Source organism: Triturus cristatus, chromosome 7 (genome assembly GCF_964204655.1).
Source record: "Triturus cristatus chromosome 7, aTriCri1.1, whole genome shotgun sequence".
NCBI classification, from domain to species: Eukaryota; Metazoa; Chordata; class Amphibia; order Caudata; family Salamandridae; genus Triturus; species Triturus cristatus.
In genome coordinates, this window is record NC_140590.1 from 823,874,174 (window position 1) to 823,898,838 (window position 24,665).

Here is a 24,665-nt window from a genome sequence, read left to right on the forward strand (position 1 = left end):
AGGGGATGGTGGTGCCACTCCGGGATACTGGTCTTGCAGTCTCATGAGTGTAAGATGAGCTGGTCATCTGGCCAAGGCATAGGCAATCACCTGAATATGAGTGTGTGAGAAATTGGGTTTCTGGTTGAGGGGAGTGAAACCCTACTCAAGCAGCAATCACCATCGTTGTCAGTGTGAGGCACAAGCAAACCCCAAATTAACCTGTGCTCAACCCTTTAGTAGCTTGGCACAGAGCAGTCCGGCTTAATTTAGAGGCAATGTGTAAAGTATTTATGCAGCACTTCAAACAGTAATAAGAACCAGATATAAGCAATTTGAAAGATTTAAAGGAAAATAGGGCCAAAAAGCACAAAGTGCCAATTGCAGTTATCTGGTCGTGCAAGACTGGAAGTTCACAAGTCCAGGCCAAACGTAATGAAGTGAGGTCGAATACAGGGACCAGGTTAGTCTAGCAAAAAAAGTTATCATCTCAGTCCAGCACAGAAATTCCTGTTTGCAACATCCTAATATGGATGGCGGGGCCTGCTAGGCACGGCCACCATATTTGAGCCCCAGCTCTGCCCGGCTGGCAATCAAAACGATTGCCGAACGGCGGAAAAGCAGCAGACGGACTTTTTCGTCCGCCGCGATACCCCCGCCATCGTGATATGGCGGTGGGTAATTCACGTTACGATGACGTAACGGTCGCTACCGCCGGCACGGCGGTGGCAGTCGTTACTCTATCGTAATCAGCCCCGTAGTTTCTGTTGTTGCCTTCTTTCTAATTATATTATCGTATTTATTTCTGTATTATTCATTAGTTCTGTTTCTCTCTTTATTTTCTATATGTATGTTTCTCTAATTGGTTTGTACATACATTCCATGTTTTGCTTGTTCTCTCTTTATTTTATGTTTTGAACTTCTGTTTTGTTTGGTCTTTCGTCTTTTTACGTGTCTAGATAGGCCGCCAATATTTTCTCATTATCTTTTCTTTCTGGCCTCTTAGTGATTCCACTTTTTCTGTTTCATCGGTACCTTGATCTGTGCTGCACTGTTTAGTATGTGAATTAATTCTGGGTAACATCTTCCTCTCCATTCGAAGCCCGAGATCTGAGCCAATGTTCTCTTGTATTGCGTGTTCTCCATTTCTGCAGAAGACCACTCAAAATCTTATTGCAAAGATCCAGGAAAACTTTCAGTGGCTGCATCAAATCCTCCAAGCGGAAGAGAGTGGTATCCTAGAAGAGCTGCGGGAGGATGAAGAGAAAGCACTGAGCATGCTGCGATCACACATCCAGAACCTGGAACATGGAATCTTGGAGCTGGAGAGGGACATCAAAGGGATCGCTCGGACCATGGTCAAGAGTGGCGATCCGTTCCTCCTAGAGGTGAGCAACTCTTCTCAAGATGTGTGCTAGGTTTCTCCATGGCGAGGTCGGTCTGGTCATTTATAATGTAGAACTGTGTCGGTATAGGCAGCAGATGCCACAATGTAAATAGATATGAAGCTGACCTAGCTCCGCTGATGTACTACCTTGAGGCCTACATCACAGTGAGACATAAATGGATGGGTACTGTCCACCACCTTACATTGTCATTGTAATACAAAGTATCTTCCCCTTTTCTTGCTTCTTGTTTTATACCCCTATATGATTTCATTGATTTCTCTGCCAAAAACAGACCTCCTGGCCCCATAGAAAAATACGATTTCTTGATAGACCGATGCCTCTTGAAATCTGGCTGAGCTGGAGCAAAGTCAGAAGCATCATATATATCCAGAGAAACTATGTGGCTAAAAGAAGACGTTGTCTTACGCAAGAAGACGAGACGTAAAAACCATTTGGTTTAGTTATGCCTGTAGTGGTGAACAAATAATAAGGAATTTATAGGTGAAATCTTTAATGAACTATGGCATTATGAATTCTGAAGACAAAGATATTCAGTATATCTATAAAATATGGGAAAGTTTTAACTTTGCTGTTGCAAACATACCACGTTCTTAATATGCAAAGAATGATCATTTACTGTATAAAATGTCTTATGCAAATGATTTTTGGTTCAACAGTAAATAGACATAGACTGTTAATTTAAATAAAAATATGTAGCCCACCCATGTTCATAAGAAAGGCAAAGACGACAAGCAGGTTCCTGGGTCACCTCAAATAAACTATAGCCGATTCGAAGCCTGATGTGCTACTTTAACTTGGTTCCTTCTGCCAGTGATCAACAATTTGGAGACGGTTCAATGCCTCTTCCCGTTAACCAATCATCTGTTCAAGTTGGTTTCAAAGTAGTTTTTCCTCCTCCTTGTGAACCGCAACGGACAGGTCTAAAATGGTGAGCACACATGGCTGCCTCTGTCACCTATGCCCAGCACTGTGTCCCACACATACCATGACAACACTCCTTCACCCAGAGTTCACCAGGCCCATCGAGGCCTGCATGCTGGGCCCTCTCCCCCATGGCCTTTTAGCTTCCTACCCTTGGCCATTCTATGAGGCTCCTGATGCAGGCCCTATGCGCCAAACAGACCCAGCGCTCAACACTTCGTATTTTTCGCCGCTTTGCACATCCATCGGCAACACTCGGTAAACTCCAGGCATTCACTTAGTGCATCTTCCCCATAGCATGTTGTGCATGGCATTGGCCTAGGCTTTTCAACATCCTTGTCACTGTAAAGAATCCATATAGAAGCATGGCTTTGTTTAACCTACCCTTCCACAGATATTTAAAAGAGCAAGCCTGCGCTTTCAAGTGATGTCATTTGCAATTTTATTTGTCACATCATCAACAATTAGATGTGGGGTACGATTGGAGTTTTAACTAGATTATCCCTTCAACTGAAAATTATGTGAATGTATGTTTTTCTGTATAACGTAAACGATTGCGTATATTCACTTCTCCAATTGTTTCTTGGTTAATGCTAAAGTTAAACTATTCCTGTGTATAAGCCGATCACTTTGTCTTTTTAAAGAACCTGAGCTTCAATTTTGAAAACATATCATTTTATAGTGCTATGTTTATATTTTTATGATGAACATTAACCAATGTTTCAGGTTACATGGGCTTTCTACGTGGTGCACCCAATGCCTCTTCATCCAGGTCCAGCTTCATTGAAGAAGGTGGTCTGTCACCGTAACCTTTGCCCAGAGCCCCCGCCCCAGGGCCCTTTAACCTTCTGCAGCAGGTTGTGGGTGTGAGGGCGGACCGTATGCCACATCCAGCACCCGCTGCCTCTGCTTTCCCACACCCAGCCCTGCACGCGGCCGTAAACCATGCACGTTGACCTTTGGCCACAGAGATTGGCCTTGGCCAACGCTCAGAGCCTGAAGGACACACTCTTTGGCCTAAATTAGTAGGATGGGTCTTTGACTTAAGGATGTAGGCAAAAATAGCCCCCCACCTCTTTATCGTTTTAGAAACTTTTTGTTAACATTTTCAAAAATAGGCCAACATCCCAGGAACCTTTTGTCATATACAACATGTACCATGAACAAAACATGAACTCTAATGTTATTTACTTTTTTATTTTTTATTACTGCGATCATTTTCTTGTAATGTGCCCCAGGCAGGCTCTCTTAAGTCTGGTTTTCTGTTATTCAGTGCTAAGTTCATATGTACCATTTGATCTCATCCGTGTATTTAAACACTTAAAATGTTAAGATCTTCCCAGCATTGTGTTAATCCCACCTTACTTGCCTCGCACCATTATTGCGTGGTCTGGATCTTATCCAGCAGGATGGCTCAGAGTTCATCACATCCTCCTCACATCTCAGTGTGGCTTGCAGTTGGGCCGTTCAAATCGGGCAGCTCCATCTCTGCCATGCATTGATTAAAGGTGGACACATTGAGATCCATTTCATTGGTTAATATAAACACAGGGTACACCTAGAAACTGCAAAAGTGGAATTAAGTTGCGTTTAAAAACAATTATTGATGAGATACAGGTACCAACTTCACGCAGATGCAGTTTTCCTGAAGACCGCTCAAAGAAAAGGTTCGCGAGATAACTTGTTTTTGATGATGTTTACCTATTGTCCCGATGACACAAAAGTCCGATTTTGAGAGTCAGGAAAACATGAAATGAATGTGGTTTTCTTTATTTTCCTTTCTAGGTGGATAATCTGAAGACCAAGTGAGTAGAAAGCCCTATTAATCGTGCAACCACGTGAGCCTCTTGTATTTGTGTACAGTTCTTTATAAAAAAAAAACAAATTTCGCTACTTTTTTTAACTTGGTTTTCTATAGAACAGATAATTGAATCACTACACACCCCCCCTTGCTTAGCTTGAAGTCTGTGGCCTATGTTTCATGCTGGTCATTATTTGCTATCGGGTTCTGTACCGCTAGCAACTTGGATGCTGTTCATATACATCATGAAATTCAGCGCTTTAGTTGTCCTCAGAAAAATAATTGCCAGGAATAGATTATTTAGGCTCTAGAAGATTTTCTGGAGGAATCTGTGAATTAAATGTTGAGAACTAAGCTCTTATGGCAGGTTCAAGTAATGGATTGTGAGATTTTAAGGTTTTTTCCTAATTATCTATGAATACCATAGCTAGACAAAGCAGATCTGTGGATACATTTTCCAATGGCGAACGTTGAACAAGTATGACTGGCTGTGACACTGGATTCTTCTAATAGCTGTGGTACTACTGAACAATGCTCACATAAAATCAAATAATTTCACACCATAATGACAGCTGATCCTGCCCCCACCATGTCACTTTTAGTGGTAAACTTGCCCTATTAGATAACCCAGGTGTGCTGTCAATTCCTTTTCACTCGCTGTTCACGTCTCTTCTGACAGATGTGCCACCTCTTATCATTTCCTATTGCTTCAGAATATATCTCATCACCAGATCTTTGCCATTGTGGGTGTTTGCGTCACTCATTGAGTGGACTGTTGTGTAGAGATTTCACCCCCTCCCAGCAGCCCTCATTTTAAGGGTGTCTTTATCCTGGTGTATAAAAGAAGCTTGTAGAGCGCTCGAATACCAAAGGTGTCTTGGCGCTGTGGTGTGTATGGTCAGCAAGAAAACAAGTTAGTGCTGGGCCTGGAATAAGCGATGTTTCAACCTTTTTCTGAAAAGGGCATAATTGGGTTGCAGTCGTATCTCCACAGGCAGGTGATTCCATAATCTTGCTGCACGCGTGCCAAAAGAGCGACCGCCCCATCCCGCAAATTTAAATCTGGAAGTACAGATAAGGCCCAGGTTAGCAGACCGCAATGCACGGGGCGGAATGTAGGGTCTGAATCTGTCACTTCCATCATTGGCGCCACCCCCAAAACGGGCCCGTTGAACCAGACAGAGTGCCTTAAACTCGATCCTCTGTTGGACCGGAAGCCAGTGCAGAGATTTCCTACCCTCAGAGGTGGGGCAACCCCTGGGCAGGTTCAGAATGACCCGAACCGCAGCATTCTGCAAGGACTGGATTTTTCCCACCTGAAACTTATCCATCCCCAAAAACATGGCGTTGCAGTAGTCCAGTCTGGATATGAATAAAGCGGCCATCACAGTCTTCTGGAGCACCAAAGGAATATACGGGAGAATTTTTCGCAGGGTTTTTAATAGAAAGAAACATGATGAAGTTAGGCTGTTGACCTGGGCAGACATGTCTAGTTTGTCATCAAAGATCACACCCAGGTTCCTTACCTTAGAGACCGGGAGGGGACACTGCCCAGCCTCCGAAGGCCACCAGAGGGAGTTCCAGATTGAAGGACCTTTCCCAAACTCCATCACTTCAGTCTTTTCAGTATTGATTTTTAGGAAACTCAGGCGCATCCAATTCATCACGTCAACAAGACAGGCGTGAAACTTGGCCGCTACTTGGTCAGGGTGGTCCACAGTTGATATCACTAGCTGTGAATCATCCGCATAGGACACCAGCATGAAGCCATGTCTCCTGACCAGACTGGCCAGCGGTCTGACATAAATGTTGAAAAGGGTCGGAGACAAGGCCGACCCTTGTGGGACACCGCACGGTAGGGAAAAATTGGCCGAATGTAGTCCGGCCCATTGTAGACTTTTTCTACGATTGTCCAGCAAGGACGCGAGGAGGGCCAAAGCACGGTCCACAATCCCAACCCCCTTCAGACGCTGCAGCAACACCTCATGGTTGACGGTATCAAACGCAGCGGACAGGTCCAGAAGGACGAGCACCGCTCTCCCCCCTCCATCCACTGCAGCTCGAATACCCTCAGCTGCGGTTATAAGAGCCGACTCCGTGGAGTGTCTAGGTCAGAAGCCGTGCTGAGACTTGTCCAGTAAGGCATTCTTGTCAGGATACTCCATCAGGCTCTGGTTAATAGCCTTCTCGGCGATTTTAGCCACCAGGGGCAGGCCGGAGATGGGACGATAGCTAGTAAATTCAGAGGGATCAAGCGAGGCCTTCTTCAGAAGGGGTTTTACACTCGCCGTTTTCCAAGTGCCTGGATGGGGTCCAGCGGCTAGTACCTGATTAATCAGAGCCGTAAGAGTAGGTATGATCTTATCTGCCACCTGATGTAAGATATGGGGCGGGCAGGGATCTGAGGCGGCACCCGATTTTATGGAGCCTCATAGTGTCCTGAGCTGATCTCTAGATAAGGGAGGAATAGTTGACAGGCTCCAACTAGATATCTCCTGTGGAGGAGACGTGAGTGCCACACTATTTAACAGATCGTCATAGATGGTGGTGACCTTGTTCTGAAAGAAAACGGCCAGCTGATCACAGAACAACTGATCTGGACTGAACCGGTTCGTCTGCTGGGGATTCGCCAAAAAAGATGCCGTTTTGAAAAGTTCTTTAGTAGAATTCCCTGCTTCCGAGATTTTCAGAGAAAAGTAATCCCTCTTAGAATTCTGGATGGCATGCTTGTAGTTAGACAACGCCTGATAATAGGCTTGCTTGCAGATCTTATCATAGTCCACTCTCCAAAGCCGTTCCCGCCGCCTGCATTCAACCTTAAGACGTTTCAGCTCCGGGCCACACCAAGGGGCACCAGGTGGACGTCTGTTCTGGGTAGCTACCTGGAGGGGGGCGACCTGGTTGACAGCATTAGTAATCCAGTCCGTAAACTGAGCAGCGGCTGTCTCATTATTGGTGTCAAGGGTGGGGGGGGGGGCTGCCCAGCGCCTCGGAAAGGGATGAGTGTGTGACCTTACTCCATCTCCTAAACATAATCCTGGTAGGTCTCTGCGGACCCCCTGTGGGTCTAGTCTTAACCCCTACACTGAAAAGCACAGCCCGATGGTCGGTCCATGGGAGAACTTCAGTCCCAAGATATAGACGGTTAGGGTGGCTGGAGAATAGACCATCTAGAGTATGTCCCCCAGTGTGGGTCGGGTCGGAGACCAGCTGCTGGAGTCCATATCCCTCCAGACTGTCTAGCAATCTGGCGGTGTCCGGATTGCTCTTGGCCTCCAGATGGAAATTAAAATCCCCGAGAATAATATAGGGCTCAAACTTAGTGCAGGACTCTAAATGTTTTTGAAGCGCCTCCAAAAACGCGGCCCGTGGTCTAGGTGGTCTATAGACCAGAAGCCCATGGGAAACAATTATGTCTTTTGAATATATACTGAATTGTGCTGCTTCTGCGTGCAGTATTTCAACAGCCATGATCTGTACCTTCAAATAGTCTCGGTAGATAATAGCTAAGCCCCCCCCCTCTGCCATCCTTTCTGTCCAGACAGAATAACGCATAACCTGGGGGCAGAGCCGTGTTCCAGTCAGGGCAGGAGACCGCATTGGTCCACGTTTCCGTGACGAAGGCCAAATCAGGGGAATGAGCCGTTAAAAGCATTTCCAGTTCTACTTGGTGTTTAGTCGCGGAACGTGCGTTAAGGCGGAGCCCAACCAGGTGATTCCCTAAATTTGCCAGTGAAGCTGGGGTCAAGGATCGAGTCTGCGTATCATAGGGACCAACCTGCGGTCCGCCCCCCACCCTCTTGCTAGCCCCAATCCTACAGGGGGAGGTACCCCGGCCTGCCCCTTCATTGCTGGCCTCCCTGACCACAGAGTAACGACAGCCCGGGCACAGATACTTATGTATGTCATCTTGCCAGAGCAAGGGAATGCACTGAGTGGGGTTCCTCACCTGTAAATCCAGCAACCTCGCCCGAGTATAGTGTAAAGAGTGCATAGTGCCCGGGGGCCTGGCTCCTGGCATGTTCCTGGCGCGAACGGGCGCAGACGGGCTTGCCTTTGGCGCGTCGCCGGCGCGCTCGCGCCAGCGTGCGTTATATGGGCAGCAAAGGCCGGCACTAGACCGCTAACCTCACCGGAAGGAGGTGGGCGGGCCGCTCGCACGGACGGTCACCGCACACCAGGGGAGTGGAGCTGGGAGAAGTGCTCCTGGGGACGAGGAAGAGAAAGACGGTAAGTTAAAACCCAGAAGTCTAAAAGCAGGATCCCCAAAAACTAAAAGTTAAAACACAATGCCGTCACGTTGGTTAAAAATAATTAAAGTGGTCACACAGCTTTCCAAACAATTCAGGGAGCACGTACGCAGCCCGCGCCCCACACTCATTCGTTCTCTGCTGTTCTCAACACATGCTGGGCGCTCGCGCCAGCGTGCGTTATATGGGCAGCAAAGGCCGGCACTAGACCGCTAACCTCACCGGAAGGAGGTGGGCGGGCCGCTCGCACGGACGGTCACCGCACACCAGGGGAGTGGAGCCGGGAGAAGTGCTCCTGGGGACGAGGAAGAGAAAGACGGTAAGTTAAAACCCAGAAGTCTAAAAGCAGGATCCCCAAAAACTAAAAGTTAAAACACAATGCCGTCACGTTGGTTAAAAATAATTAAAGTGGTCACACAGCTTTCCAAACAATTCAGGGAGCACGTTCGCAGCCCGCGCCCCACACTCATTCGTTCTCTGCTGTTCTCAACACACGCTGCGCGCTCGCGCCAGCGTGCGTTATATGGGCAGCAAAGGCCGGCACTAGACCGCTAACCTCACCGGAAGGAGGTGGGCGGGCCCGCTCGCACGGACGAGCACCGCGCACCAGGGGAGTGGAGCCGGGAGAAGTGCTCCTGGGGACGATACCACCTAGATAGTGCAAGTGTAGTCTTCATGGTCTGGTCTAGGAAATAGTGACCTCTGTTGCTGCGAGAATGGAGCTTGAAGGGTTCTTCTAGTCAGCCTCCCCCTTGGGTACCTCAGGTTGATATTTTTGTTTGTTCAGTTCGTGATTGTTGATACCCATTTCAAACAAATCTAGATTGAGGGCCTTTCCTCAGCATTGAATAATTCACCTCATTTATTTTGGAGGATTTGAGAAACAGTCCCATTTTATAGAGGTTGCCAAACTCCAATGACTCGTGGGAACTTTTCTGACTTAATGAGAATGGTTGGGTACCAGTCAAACACAGTTGAATCCTCAAAACAGGGTCCTACATGAGATAATTAGAACTATGCGATTATTTGATTTTTCCTGAATAACATACTTTAAATGTTCCGAATTTAATTTATCTTCTACATTCTGGTTCTCACTTTTTCTCAGATTGAGTCTTGGCAATTATTTTTCTGTCTTATTGGATTTCTTTCATATGAGTTCCATGGGAATGCTTGTGTAAACCGTATACTCTTCACAGTTGCAGCAGAGATCACCATTGCAGTGGTCATCTGCTCCAGGCGTTAACTCCTTGTCTATGAGAAGGGCAAGGGAACATTATAATCCTCGCCTCTGCCATTAAAAGCCTGCCCCTGCCTGTGGGCAAGGAAGGGCAAAAATAACCCCCCACATTCTTTGACAAGTAGGGGGCCCGGGCGGGGGTGGACAAAATGTGGACGGGAGGGCTTATGGGAAGGGAGAGGAAGCAAAGGATGAGAAGAATCACGTGGATATAAGTTAAAAATAAAAAGTCAGAAAAATAAAAAGTCTGTATGTCTCAGCAATCTATTGGCAATGTAAATGTTGTTGTGACAGTGAGGGCCATATATACGATGGCGCACATCCCCACATGAAGAACATACATTTGTTAGAATAAACAAGTGTTGCAGGGATTCTGCTGATACACAGAACTATGCGAAGAACCCCAGGACCTCAGTGAATTGTGGTGTACCAGAAACTCACCTCAGAACCCAGAACCCAGTATCCGGCTAGCATAAGTGTCCCATTCGTTATCCGAGATTTAGCTCGGCGGTCCCAATGAATAGACAACCCAGAACAAGCGACTCAGTACATACTCAGGAATGGTGGGAATCGGAAATACCTGTTCGTATATTATTCTCACATCAGTCCACAACAATAATCAACAGAGACACGTTGTAAATAAAAGGGGTTTATTTTTATAGACCACGTGTCCTAAGATGCAGTACTTTGGCTAATACAAGCAGACAAATGATTAATATCAAAACCAGCAACATAGTTACAATACCATAGAATATAAAAGGGGTGATCATATTATAATGACAGTGGATACTACCACCTTCCCTTTACTAAGAAGCTAATATTATTATTATGCTAATAGAAGGTCTCTTAGGCTTGAATAGGGGACCCCATACCTCAAAGATCAGCTTAGTGAAATCACATCACAGGAGCATCAGGAGACTTCTCGCAGGAAGGCTCGTCTTCGGTCTGAATAATAAACATGATGTCTGTGATATTAAACGCACCAACTTTCAGGTATGTGCAGCTGCGCGTGTGTTATGGCTAAATAGTGGGTCGATCAACCTAGAGTGGAAAACATGCATTGTGTAATAATCCAGACTGTTTGTCACACCATGTACAGACCAAGGTCGCTGCGCAGAGCTTGGGATGGTAACAACAGATTGCTCTCGTGTGAGGCAAGTCTCGAGTCAGCAGTTTATTTAAGAAATAACATGTAAACGCAGTGTCGTGTGCAAAAGCAGAAAGATGGCATTCTAACATCTAACGTGGTTATGCTAACTTAACAATGTATGTATGTATTCAGGGAGAACACACTACACGCCCCCTTGATCGAAGCACTATTTAATAGGCAAGAAAAGAGAGAACGCAGAGTTCAGTGTCGTCAGAGCAGAACAAGGCGTAACCAATGTTGAGTTTCAGAATGCGCCAAAGTCCGAAACTACAAAAAAATATAAACCAGGGTTTTTTTGAAAGAGAACAAAAAATATGGAAGTAAAAAAAAAAAACTCAAAACGACCATCGGGAAAAAAAAGAGAAAGTAAAGAAGAAATGTTGCGCTAAAGTGCTGTCCAGTAGCACAGGCGCAAAGGACAACTGTCCAGTTAATCCATGAATGTATAGGCAGCATATGTGGCCACTGCTTCCAACAAAAAATCGTTTGCAGGTCCACTGAAAGTCTCAGCCATCCAATCCATCAACGAAAAGGAACATACGTGTTCTTCAACCATCGGAGCCTCCAGCACGATCAGAGGGCACCCGGAATGTTCCTCCAAATAGCTCATAGCCAAGAAGTTGTAGGCAGCTGTAGAGATGTCCCAATTACCCAGGATCCCATGTGCTGCTCCACAAGCCATTATCCGGACACCAGAACAGGCCAACTCGTGAGACACTAAGGGCCTCATCAGTCGATCGAAATCCGGCACCGGAGACACCAGGTTGGTCAAGCACAAATCCAAAGGCCATTCAAAGGGACAATCCAGGCAGTGAAACACAGGCTGCACGCAGGTGAAGTAGGAATACCTGAAGGATAATCCATATGCCAGGCTTAAGGTCGCCAACGGCAGAGTTCCATAAAAGTCAAGCATCCTATCACGAAGAAGATGCAGGCGGGACAGGCGCTCGTGTGGCACAGAAGGAGCAGCCATTCCGTAGTATGAAAAGTAAAAGCAGCACACCTGCCACCAGCGCCAGAAGCAGCGGAACACCTCCAAAGATGCTCGAGAAAAGTGAATGAAAAAATGCCGGAATCACACCAAAAATAGTTTTGAAAGAGGTCACGAGACCCGAGCCCACAAGTTTAAAAAAATGAGCCAGGCCGGTCGTGGACGAGGCATTAAAAATAGTTTGGATCAAAGTGCCGAAATGTAGGGGGAGGTCAGTATTCAAAAGCGCCTGTACCTCAGTGCGCGTATTAGCAACGTGAAGGACAAATGTTTCACGAGAGGAAGTCAATGGCACCTCTTTTTGGGACAATAGGGCTCTTATTCTGCTCAACTTGTTGAACTCTGCTTTCAAGGTTGGAATCGAAGGCCAGATAGAAACATCCAGCTGCCCATGCGGGGGTGGAAAGAGAACATTATTGCAGCAGACAACTTTCTGCGAGACAGTTACTATGTACGGGATTCCCACCAACATCCCGCAGCAAGCTTCATTATTCAAAATTAAATAACTACCGTTTGCAAGCAGCGTGAAAGAAGGCGTAATCACAGGCACTGGGATACCTCGTAGGACGCAGGCTAAGTTCGGGGCTTGTACATTGCATGCGCCGTGTAATTGAATGTGCCTACATACCAAGGAATGGTCTGGTGTCGTTGTACATTCCTCTCCTTTCAAATAAACCTCAGTGCCGTCCCTAGTACATCTATACGTAAAGGGGAGGGACCAAACCTCATGTATGAAAGCGGTGCCCAGCGGTTCATATCTACCCAAAGCATAATGTTTCATACAAGAAGTGAACTTAAAAAGCGCAAAAGGGAGAGTTATCAATCCGTGGACTAACCACGTAGCTGAATTGATCTCCGCTACAGAAAAAGGCAATGGTTCTAATTTTTCAATATGTAACAATGAATATGTAGCATCCTTCATGGACATAAATCGCTGCTTGTCAGTAAGGTTAAAGGGAAGAAATAACGATGTAGTGTTAAGATAGTCCCAAGGGACTCTCCCCGCCTTTAACGTCTGCAATGTCCATGCAAACTGCATAATAGAACGCAATTGGTTTTGACCATGATATAACACAGACATATCATTATGCACAATATCAACCACAGAAGAAACAATATTATCTAATGTATAAATCCTAGAAGAGAGAGTGCTAATGCTATTATCGATAACAGCTAAAACCTTCTCCATGTTTGCTTGGTCAATAGCTCTCAACCTGGAAGCTGCCTCAATCTGCGACAACTTCCAGACTTCGTTGTAAATAGCATACGTCCACCTTTTTGTTCTGCTACCCACAGGACCCTTAACAAAATCATTCAAATCTATTTTGTCATGTAATTGTGATAAATGAACTTTGACAGACGCCAAGGTGGAATGTCGCAGCCAAGATTGGCATAACTTGCCCACAGAGTATGTAGTTACAGTATGTGACGACTCAAACCGAGGATCTACGCGTTCCTGAGTATACCCCGGTTTCAGTCCCAAAAAGCGACGTTGACAGGCGTCTGAACTGCGTTGCCAAACTAACCAACCCTCACTATGAAATTTCGAAATGTTGAAAGATGTGTTTGAAACTAAGGATTGCAAAGCAGTAAGGGACAGATCTGTGTGGTTATCCCAATTGGAATAAGCGCCCAGATCCGGCACAGAAGGTGACTTTAATTGTTTAGAAGTAGCCAATCCAAAACAGGTGGTTTGGAAGATGGATGAATTTAAAAATAAAATATGATTTGGTATAAGACAGGCACGATGTAAAGCCTCTGTACCCTGTACCTGCCACGGCTTGGAACCCCAAACCGACTTTAGATCAATAGTAGCCTTCCATACATCATAACCTTTGATTGACAACTCGTCCATAAAGGACTTGGAATAAAGTAACTTTGTGTGTGTCAGTCTAACCTTTGCGGCAGACTCAGGCAGCACCTTAAAATAAAACGCTGCCGGGTCGGAAACACTGAAATCGGTAAAATATGAATACTTGTTAACTAGTGTTTGTGAACTTCCGAATTCGGGAGTAGGACAGTGTTCCCATTGGGTAAAATTTACAAAATTTCTAAATGTATTTGCTTTATGCAGGAAATGATTTCCATAATGTTGAAAACAATACTGTTCCGCATAATTAGCCGCATTTTCGTATAAATCTTCAGCATCAAAAGCGGCATAATATTTCAAATCAGAAAACAGTGATTCAATGGCGTGTACATCCCAATCATCAGAACGTATGTTCTGCCTAACCACATCACCCATAGAAACACGAAATACATTAGGTACATTAATGACCTCTGTAGGCCCATGAATTTGGAATTGTGGTGTACCAGAAACTCACCTCAGAACCCAGAACCCAGTATCCGGCTAGCATAAGTGTCCCATTCGTTATCCGAGATTTAGCTCGGCGGTCCCAATGAATAGACAACCCAGAACAAGCGACTCAGTACATACTCAGGAATGGTGGGAATCGGAAATACCTGTTCGTATATTATTCTCACATCAGTCCACAACAATAATCAACAGAGACACGTTGTAAATAAAAGGGGTTTATTTTTATAGACCACGTGTCCTAAGATGCAGTACTTTGGCTAATACAAGCAGACAAATGATTAATATCAAAACCAGCAACATAGTTACAATACCATAGAATATAAAAGGGGTGATCATATTATAATGACAGTGGATACTACCACCTTCCCTTTACTAAGAAGCTAATATTATTATTATGCTAATAGAAGGTCTCTTAGGCTTGAATAGGGGACCCCATACCTCAAAGATCAGCTTAGTGAAATCACATCACAGGAGCATCAGGAGACTTCTCGCAGGAAGGCTCGTCTTCGGTCTGAATAATAAACATGATGTCTGTGATATTAAACGCACCAACTTTCAGGTATGTGCAGCTGCGCGTGTGTTATGGCTAAATAGTGGGTCGATCAACCTAGAGTGGAAAACATGCATTGTGTAATAATCCAGACTGTTTGTCACACCATGTACAGACCAAGGTCGCTGCGCAGAGCTTGGGATGGTAACAACAGATAGCTCTCGTGTGAGGCAAGTCTCGAGTCAGCAGTTTATTTAAGAAATAACATGTAAACGCAGTGTCGTGTGCAAAAGCAGAAAGATGGCATTCTAACATCTAACGTGGTTATGCTAACTTAACAATGTATGTATGTATTCAGGGAGAACACACTACACAAGTAGGAGGAAATAATGAATAACTGGCCTTCAGAGAAGCAGCGGAGCAGGGCTGCCCTCGAGATTTGTAGTTAGCAAGCGCATATGCAGTCCTACCCCGCCCCTTTCCCAGTAGAGGAAACAATTGTAAATAACACAAGTACGATATGAGGCGAAAGGTTTGCTATGTTGCTTCATTTTGCCTCATAATAATTAAAACACCTTTTTCCGTGTGGTCCACAATTAAAAAGTACGCCATATTAGTTCATTTTCAAAAAGCGAATGTGCTGTTACTTAAAAACAGCAACCCATGTCAACTGTGGCTTCAGCTGTTTGATTATTCCTTCAATAGCTCCTTCCTGCCAAGAACAGGGATGCCGAATGCGCGTCAATAGAAAGGATAGAAGGAACGATCTCTGCTGTTTTGAGAAGTGGTTTGCCTTTGAAGTCACTTTACGAGGTCCAGTTTTTCAAGCGACAGCCTTGTTTACAATGGCGCTCTCGGAGCAAGTCAGGTGAACGCTTTTAAAATACAAGCCATGGCAGAGGGAGGGAACAGGAACAAACTGAGCCAAACCAGAGCAGAGGGAGTGGCGACAGGAAGAAAGCCATGCAGATAGAGCCCGTGGAATGGGAGATGGGGGCAAAGCGAGACAGTCAGTAATAGAGGCAGGGGATACAATGAGGAATGAGTAAACAGGAGTGAGGGGAGGGGTGAGGGAGAGAGCAGAAGGCAACTACAGAAACAAGCAAAACAGAATGCAGCTCCACATCCGGGCCAGGGAGGAGACTTGGGAGGGTGAGGGCTGCCCGCGCATGCCCTGTACCTGGAACTTTCGCGTGTTCTGCGGCTCGTGCCCAGTGGCGGCGCGTGCGGACTTTAAAAGCGCCGTACCTTAATGAGTGCTGCGCGGCTCCTGCGGCCCAGGGAGGGGGCCGCCAAAGCGCCCAAGGCAAAAAAGAAGCAGAAGTCCGGCGGGAGCCCACCCTGCCTTCGTGAATGCCGCATGGTGCGGCCAAAGCAGGATTTCAGGCGGGCTCCTGTGAGCAAGACGGAGCCCACGTGATGCTGCAGTGATCCGCTGAAAACACGAGACCAGCGCAAAGTCCCCACAAGAGCTAGTAAGTGGGGCATGCTGTACGTTTAGAACGCGCATGCGCATTTAAAAAAAGAAATTACATGAGGCGGGTGAGGATGGAAGGGGGACAGGAGATGTGCACATCGCGTGTCTGTACGTGCGTGTTCACGGGCGCGTTCACAACCTGCAATCGCCCCTGTGCGTGCCCATCTCCTGTCTCCCTTCCGAGGCAAGTCAGTAACAATAGATCTCGCTGGCGACAGCGCTTCGTGCTGCGTCGCCAGGCGAGACCTAAAAATAAGTACATAAGGGCAGCCGCTATACTGAAAGCGGGCGCGGTGGGCTGTGATCTGGGAGAGGAAAAATATGAAGTTGCGCGTCTGCCATTGTTTAAGTTAAAAGGCAGTGTGCGCAGCCCGATGCTTTCAACACAAGGGGGAGAAATTGGATAGGATTGCCTACCTTTTAATTAAATAGACAGACCCAGCCAGGATGGAGGTTCGGGGGGAATACGCAAATTCTGCCGTAGTTGGGGGCATGGCAGGTGGAGTGTTTATGGTGACGCCCGCCATGCCAAGTAGCACAGCTGTGAGGCAGCCTCAGCTGCCCTGAAGGAAAGAGGCTTCCTAGTGTGTATTTTGAGGACTCCTCCTCAAACTGTGGCGAGGGTTCGGACCCACCCTCCTGCTTACGCTAACAAGAATACCGTGTGGGGTGGGGAGGGCTCTTAATGCAAAGCGGGAGGGGGGGAGAAAAAGAGCTTGAATGAGCTCGCCGGGGCGTGCAAAAGAAAGTCTGCACCATTTTATGCCCGGGTGATGCGCTACGCTTAATATGAAAGACAGAGAGTTGAAAAGTGACCCCATTGCAGGAAAGCATGTCGTGCCTCCAATGGGAGAAATCATTAAAGAAGATAGTGCCATACCGTATAACAACTGAAGTAAAAGGGCCAGTCCTCATTGGAGGTTACAAATGCAGACAAGGCGGTACCAAGGAGGGACTAACAAGCCTAATAATGAATCGGAAGCCAGCGTTTACGAAGGACAATGACACAAGCCGATGACAAATATGGGTAGAGAGTGGGCAGGACTTCAAGTCCATACTCAACTACTGCATGCCTCTCAGCAGCGCATGCGCTGCCCAGGCTCGACCTAAAAAGGGCATTCTGATTTAAATCCTCCAAAATACCAGGAAAGAGTATTGGTTAATACTAAGGGCCTAATTACGAGTTTGGCGGCCCATTGGACCGCCTCTCGGTGGCTGCCAGGGACCGCCACACCAGTGGCCCGACCGCCATATTACAAGTACGGCCATCGGACTTTCATAGGCCCGCTGCACCCGCCAGGGATATGCAATCCCTGGCGGTGGCTTGGCGGTCAGGGGAAGCAATATGCGGCATCTCCAAGCATATTACAAGTTTTCCCACCACAAGCCTTTACATGGAGTTGAATCTGTCATGATAAGGCTGGCGTGGGGAAACAAAGGGGGCCCCACAGGGCCCTCTGTTGCCTCTGTGCATGGAGATACATGCAGGGGGACACATGGTGTTCCCTCTGTGTGCATGCACCCCTGTTCCTGCACGGCATGGACTGGTCAGTCCATGACATACAGGAACGTGCATTGGCTGTCCTGCGGCAGTGCTGTTTAAGGCTCTCACTTATGAGCCTTTAAACTGCACTGCCGCAGTACCACCAAACTGCACGCCCGCCAGAGCACAAACTTACACATAATCGGGCAGCGGTGAGCTTTGGCGGTGTGGGAGCGGGGCGGTGGCGTGGCGGCCCGCTCCCACGCCACCAAACTCAGAATCAGGTCTTAAGTATGGGATAAGAAGTGCAGTCATGCTATGATAATCTTGGATTGTGTGTAAGGTGCAAGAGCATGAGCCTGTTTCAAATTAAGCCCCTAACTATTGAGGTTCATTATTGAATCACAGTTATGAGGGGGTCCTTGGCACTGCTGGCTGAAACGCCAAAACATTTTTGGATTGTGGGGTGTGGCATGAAAATCGACGACAACAAGCATTGCTCATAGTCCAAAGTAGGGGGGGTTTCATTTATGTTAACTTAAACCACTAGGCAAACATTACACAAGCAGCAACCAATGGTATCAACACAGTCAGAGTGGCCGCCAGTGATGTTTGAAGATTCTGTCCTGCAATGGATGCGGAATAGGGGTAGTAAGATTTCTGACACAAGATACATGGCGATGATTTGAGGGACACACAACATTGAGGGACCACGAGCTGAAGGGGCCTGACAGGGAATGTGATTGCATATCACTTCATCACTTTTGGTGGGATGTCAGTTAATGGATAATCGGATTTCTTTTTACTGGATATCACCAGAGAACATTGGAGATCCGTAGATAAATAGGAGACTGGAGAGCTCTGCATGCAGCATAGCTGCGCCACTGGAGCACACTGCAAAGCTATAGATGTCTGAGCCACAGACGAATGCTGCGAAATGTTGTGCTATTATTGAATGATACACAGCTCTACGTAGCTTCTGTCCTAAAAATATTGTAGATGCTTTTGCCTCTGGAAACCACTGTAGATAGATGTGTGTGGGATTATTACATTACAGGTGTGCCACTGTAGAATACCGCAGAGCGATATACTAGTGCAAACCACTGCAATCATCCCTGAATACATTAATAATTGCTGTGTATTTTTAGAGTGTGGAACTGGGGAATACCATAAATGTACAGATAATTTATGTTGTGGAGCAATTCTGATCCACGTATGGCTGTGTCATTTGCATCACTGCGTGTAGGTGTGCTAGTGGAGGTCTCTGGATAGTTGGGCCACCAGATAACACTGTTGATCTACATTTGCCTGGCCACTGATGAGCAGTGCCCTCCATAAATAGTTGAGACACTGGAGAGTGCTACAGATCTTAAGAACACATCAAACCAGAAGTGTCAATAAGGAACACTGGAAATTCTTGTTTTTCCACTTTTGCTTTTCTGCTGACTTTCATGTCAGCCTTCTGTTTTAATCCCCCAGGCCCTCTGCACCCCTACCACCGATACCTGAAATTAACACGGACCTGTGGGTCGAGAGGTACTCTGGACCCCTGCAGTACACCATGTGGAGGAAGATGCTGAAGTCCATTCGCCCAGGTACCAGCCACTAGAAGTCCCTGGCTAATGCTAATGTCTGTCTGAAAACTGCACTGATGTGTTGAGGGTCTGTCTCCTGCTACCCACGTGCGAGTCTATCTCACAATGTGAGCTAGTGGCAAACTTCGGGTTAGAACTAGCTCTTCTGGCCACACTATATTGAAACAGACTAAGGTAAGTATAACTCCAATAAGACCCGCCTCTTTAGGGGCTAGTTGAATGTCTGCTTCTTCAGGGTCTCCTCATTTTAGGCCTGCCTCCCAAAATCTTAATTAATTTCCAACGGGCAAAGTGATGCGCCCAGGGTCTCCCTGAACAACCGTCAGAACCAGACTTTATGCTCTCAGACAGGTATTCAGCTTCGAGGAGTCGCTGTAAATGGCAGAGGAGGAGAGAGGCCTTGATTTTAATTCCGTGTGGCAAGAGGGTGTGGGGGGGGGATGAGAAGAGCATAATTTTTAACAACTAACAACCAATCCTTGTTCCATAACGAATATTCCAATTTAAGATGTAAAAATATTTGTTTCTCAGGGCCAAAAACGATTGTCAATTTTATTTTTAACATAAAAGATAATCATTAGGAGTGAATAACCCTCGAAGGCGGACTTGCTAGTAGAGATCCTGAAAGTTTGGGTCCAGTCATTGGTATGTCAGTCTGTGCTTGACTTGTGAACAAATTGTCACCAGCTCTCGTGGTTACATAAAGGCCCAAGCCTGCTGGGAAACAGCCAGAGCTTTAAGTGGGATGCAAAAAGGCAGGAGATCTCTAAAAGGGGCGTGGTCTAAGTAATTAAGGCCATGCCTTAAACATGTAAACTACATGCTTGTGATCCTGATAGTGTGCCACTTAGCCGGTACTTTGGTGTGATATTTAGTAAAACTCAGGGCCGGCTTTAGCACTGGTGGCGCCCAGTGCGACAATGTTTTTTGGCGCCCCCAACGACCAGCTCAGCCACGGATACCCTCACTACCACCCTTTAACAGTCTCCATAACCTCTCTCTCAGATGCATTTTATTACTTTTATAGCGTCACTCATTAAAGTGAAGGATAACACGCATTACACAGACAATCAATTGTAGGTCTGTAAATCAGTGTATAGTAAATGTTGCGGAGTACTTGGTCTGGAGAAGCACAAACTCTGAATTTAAAATGTAACACAATGGATTGGGGCTCTCTTTATTCGCAAGAACTGTTTTTACCCAAAATGAACCCTTTTTGCGACATTACAATTATGAAGGTCTGGGGAAAAAATCCATAGTTCTAATTTATACCTTGAAGTCTGCACGCAGTTCTTTGATGACAGTTAATAGCTCACTGTAAACCGAAACTAACAAAAGGAAGTCTCTGACAAAAGCAGTAACCCACTGACCTGTTTACATTATATTCACTTTGTTATCTGCATGGTACATGTTCTGTGCAGCAGGCATACTAACCCTCTGCGCTACCTTCAAAACTTCCACGAGTCAAAACTGCTACTAAGACAAAAAACTCCGATCTTGCCCGGAAGAGCATTAATCACTGGAGTTTTCTTGACGTTTTAATTGTTGACTGAAAATTGCTTGAGGCCAGGAACGCAGCAGCAGGTGCTTTAAAGCAAACAGGCGCCCCCATGTGAAGTCAGCACCCGGTGCGGTGGCACCGGTCGCACCGCACTAAAGCCGGCCCTGGACTTGTGAAATACAAACTGGAACTAAATCACGGACATGGAATATCTTGGAGATTTTCCATTAAATATTCAGAAATCGATCAGTTATTTTCCCTTATAGTTCAGAACATGAATATAGGGCCCAATAGGGGCCTGCTTCAGTGTCAATTTTTAATTACTAACGGGTCTGAGACCGGGAGGGACATGACCCACTTTCCTTTGCACCACTTGTCAGTCAATCAATCAATTCGTCAGTGCTGCTACTCACCCGGGAGGGTCTCAAGGCGCTAATGCACCCCAACCCTGCTTACAGCTTTAATTGCAGTATAACATCTGGTCAGGGCTTTTCTTTCTCAGTTTGTTTTAGATAAGCTGGCTTGTTAACCTATGTGTTTCTTCTATAAAGGTGGCCATATATGGAGGCGAGTGTTCGTTATTGAGATCTTGAGGAGGACTGCCATTGAAGTTAACACTGTAACATGCCCAATCGCTTCTCCGTTCCAAATTGTCAGAGCAGATTACAAGGGGGATGGGCTGGTAATTAGTAACATCAAATGCTGCATGCTAATAGTGTGTATTAGCTAATCTGAATTCTTGCTTCGGCCTCCGGATTATATTTAAGCTGTATGCATGATTTGTATTCGAGACCAGGTGGCATAAGATTCTGAGCACTGGGGAGAAAAAAACTCTAGAACAAGCGAGAAAAAAACATTCCACCACAGAAGTGCATGCATGACTCTTGTTATAAAAATGTTTCCCCCATTTTCTCATTACAGTTCCGGCCCCTCTGATTTTTGACAAAAAGACAGCTCACCCTAATCTAATCTTCTCCGGTGACCTGAAGGAGGTGACAGAAGTCCCCAAGCCACGTGCAGTTCACGTCAGCCCCAAGTGCTTCCAGCAGTGCGTGAATGTGCTGGCCTCTGAGAGCTTCCGGAGCGGCAGCCATTACTGGGAGGTCTGGGTGGGCAGCAAGACCAAGTGGGACCTTGGGGTGGCTGCAGACCACGTGGACCGGGCAGCCAAGGTCAAGCTGTGCCCAGAGAACGGCTACTGGACCCTCCGCTTAAGGAACAGTACTCAGTACTGGGCTGCCACGAATCCTTGGACACCGCTCACGCTACAGACGCGCCCGCGGAAGGTGGGAGTTTACCTGTCCTGTGAAGAGGGTAGGGTGGGCTTCTACAACGCCGAGGACATGACGCATCTCTTCACGTTCCAAGATGCTCAGGCGGCCCGGTTCTACCCCTTCTTCAGCACCTGCTTTAGTGATGGACAGCTAAACCGAGAGCCCATGAGAATCTGCCACCTGGCTCTGTAGAGGGCACTGGAGGTTCTCCGCCACACCACCACGCCCAACCCTACCATTGCTTGAGGCTCCTAACTTCTGTAAGGAAGGTGATAACACCATGATCCAGAGCCAACCTGCAGGTTTAATCTACAGAGATAATACTCTGGAGTTCTGATGGCTTTCTCTCATATTTAGGAGTCACTGTCTGCTACCGTGTGCTGAACAAAGGTTTTGGAGACTGGTGAAAGGCCTCTCTCTCATTGACCGAATGGAACCTGAACTATACTGAATGCAAAGAGGAACCAAACAGACCCGAATTTCATGCTGCCATTAGGCATGCCTGTTTCCAACCACATAAATCTGTTTGAACTCAGTCAGTCGTGTGTGTATCAATGCCACATCTCCAGAATCACTCCAGGTCACAATATGTATGCCTTAAAGTTGTAAAATGTAAAAAAAAAATATTGTGTATACAAGCCAAATATAATAATTATGCAGCTAATTTGATCACAGGTCCAGCGACCGCAAGGTGCAGACTGGCCGTTTTTTAACTGGCCAATGGGTATCGTTCACTTTATATCCTCTTTCAGAGTTTATCCTATCCTGGCACTGTGGTACTCCTTACACACCCCTTATATATAGGCTGGGGGTCTAGCCTTTCATTACGCTATGCCGCTGTGCCTGGTGGACTATTTTCCATTTCCTGGTGGTGTCTTTAGGTGTTCTGTCATAATAATAGTTTTTTATTAAATGATAATCATAAAACTATATTCCTTAAAACTGTATCCCAGCAATCCTAGAAATAGGAAAACCTAACTTTCCTCGATTGAAGGACAATGCTTCAGTTCCTAGCTTTGACTTTTGTCTGTGGAAAAAAATGTAAAAAATGATAACCTGTTCTATAAATGGTACTTTCAACCTTGGGAAATCCAGTCACTTATCAGTCCCCGAAGGATCAAAGGTTGAGTCTGTCCTGCTTGTAGTTTATAACAATTCTTCACCAAGGTCCCAAAAACATTTTCTCCAACTGTGGAGTTACTGTAAATCGAGCTGCAATGTGTCTGTAAATAGAAGCACAAAGCTAGCTCAAACCCACTCGCTGCAGACTTACAACCAACCAGGATAAGCGCCTTGTTTTTAAGTTGGAAATGTCACACGATTATATGCATATTTTATCGTTCGTTAAGAAAAAGGAAATTCTGCTTTTAACCCTTTGTATGTTTGCAATTCATATAATAGTCATTACAGCTTGATCTTATTGTGATGTGCTGTGTACATTGTAGCTGTTTCTCTGCAATTTGTTACCAACCTGGTTCATATTAACAATCAACTATTAACACCCACGAGCAAGGTGTCTGCCTTATTACTTCAGTTAAACAAGCCATGTTGATCTATGACCAACCTTAACTGTTATGCTATGTTTTTGACACTTCCACGTGTGCCTCAAAACAGTATGGCCACCGAATGCGTATTTGAACAAGTTAGTTGCTGTATAGATTTGTTTAAACAAAACGACTACTTATTTCTTCTCGAAAATACGAGCCATGTCTGAATAGGATGGAACTCAAACAAGCATTTGCAATGGAATAGGTCTCGCATTACTGACGGTTTGAACTACTTGTGTTGCAAATAATGTTTGTTAGATTTTTGTTTTGTTTTGTTTTGTTTTGTTAAAAAATATCCCAGCAGTAGCATAAGTTAGGGTGCAGTATCTTATGTGGCGAATAGAGGTCCCTTTACAACTCCACAGGGACATCTAGTTACAGCCTCCGGTCCTGCACCAGTTTCTTGCTTTGTAGCTTTTATTTTATTACTTATGCTACTGCTGGAATATTTTTTAACAAGAAAACTAACAAACGTTATCATTTGCAATGTCAATAGCTCAAACTTTCAGTAATGCTAGACTCATTGCATTGCAAATACTTCTTGGACCTCCAACCAAACCAGGCACAATTGTTGATGAGAAGAAAGACTAATAGCCCAACACCAATACATGCGTAGCTGTGGTAAAAGCCACATTATTTGAAATGGTGGTGCTGGGACCCAGGCTCTTGGCTCTGCAGCAAACTGCAGAGTGAACATAGAACAAGAGCATACTGCAGCCACACAAATATAGGCCTGCCTTCAAGTTTTGTACATTCATCATGATAAAGAAGTACCTGCCACTCCCTTCCTTTGCAGTGGCACAGCTTGTGGTAAACCTAAGAAATGTGAAATTGACAGATGGGAGCTTCTTAGCATGCATCATGAGCATATAAAAGGACCACGTTTCGGCACCTATAAAGACTATCGGCGGTAGGGAACAGGCTTTTAAAGCAACCAAGAGCAACACAGAACAGTAAGCGTTGCAGAAAGCTGTGACTCAGTCCATAACACTGGACGAATGGCTGGTATGATTGGGCAGAAGATCAGTCTCTGCAAGCGGAGGATGAGCCTCTTGTGCTGTGGGGTGGGGGGGGCTATGAAAGCATATGAGCGCGCCTGCCCCAAACAACACACAAGTGTGATTAGAGAACATTCTCATGCGTTCTTGGCATCCTACATGCATCAAACAAGCCATTAAGATGGAATAATTTATAATTAAGCTCAAACAATAACCGATTCATGTAAGTTGCTGTCCTTGTCACA

General features: G+C 45.8%; 1 protein-coding gene across 1 annotated transcript in view; it reads left to right on the forward strand.

The window, feature by feature from the left end:
- Nucleotides 1-23,383, forward strand: part of LOC146810669 (zinc-binding protein A33-like) — a 48,623-nt gene extending 25,240 nt beyond the window's left edge. The window contains exons 4-7 of the mRNA XM_085617740.1: nucleotides 1,134-1,367; nucleotides 4,095-4,114; nucleotides 18,985-19,100; nucleotides 21,523-23,383. Coding sequence (XP_085473866.1) covers nucleotides 1,134-1,367; nucleotides 4,095-4,114; nucleotides 18,985-19,100; nucleotides 21,523-22,067 — 915 coding nt within the window. The 3' untranslated portion in view covers nucleotides 22,068-23,383. The remainder of the gene's footprint in view (nucleotides 1-1,133; nucleotides 1,368-4,094; nucleotides 4,115-18,984; nucleotides 19,101-21,522) is intronic.
- The last annotated feature ends 1,282 nt before the right edge of the window (nucleotides 23,384-24,665 follow it).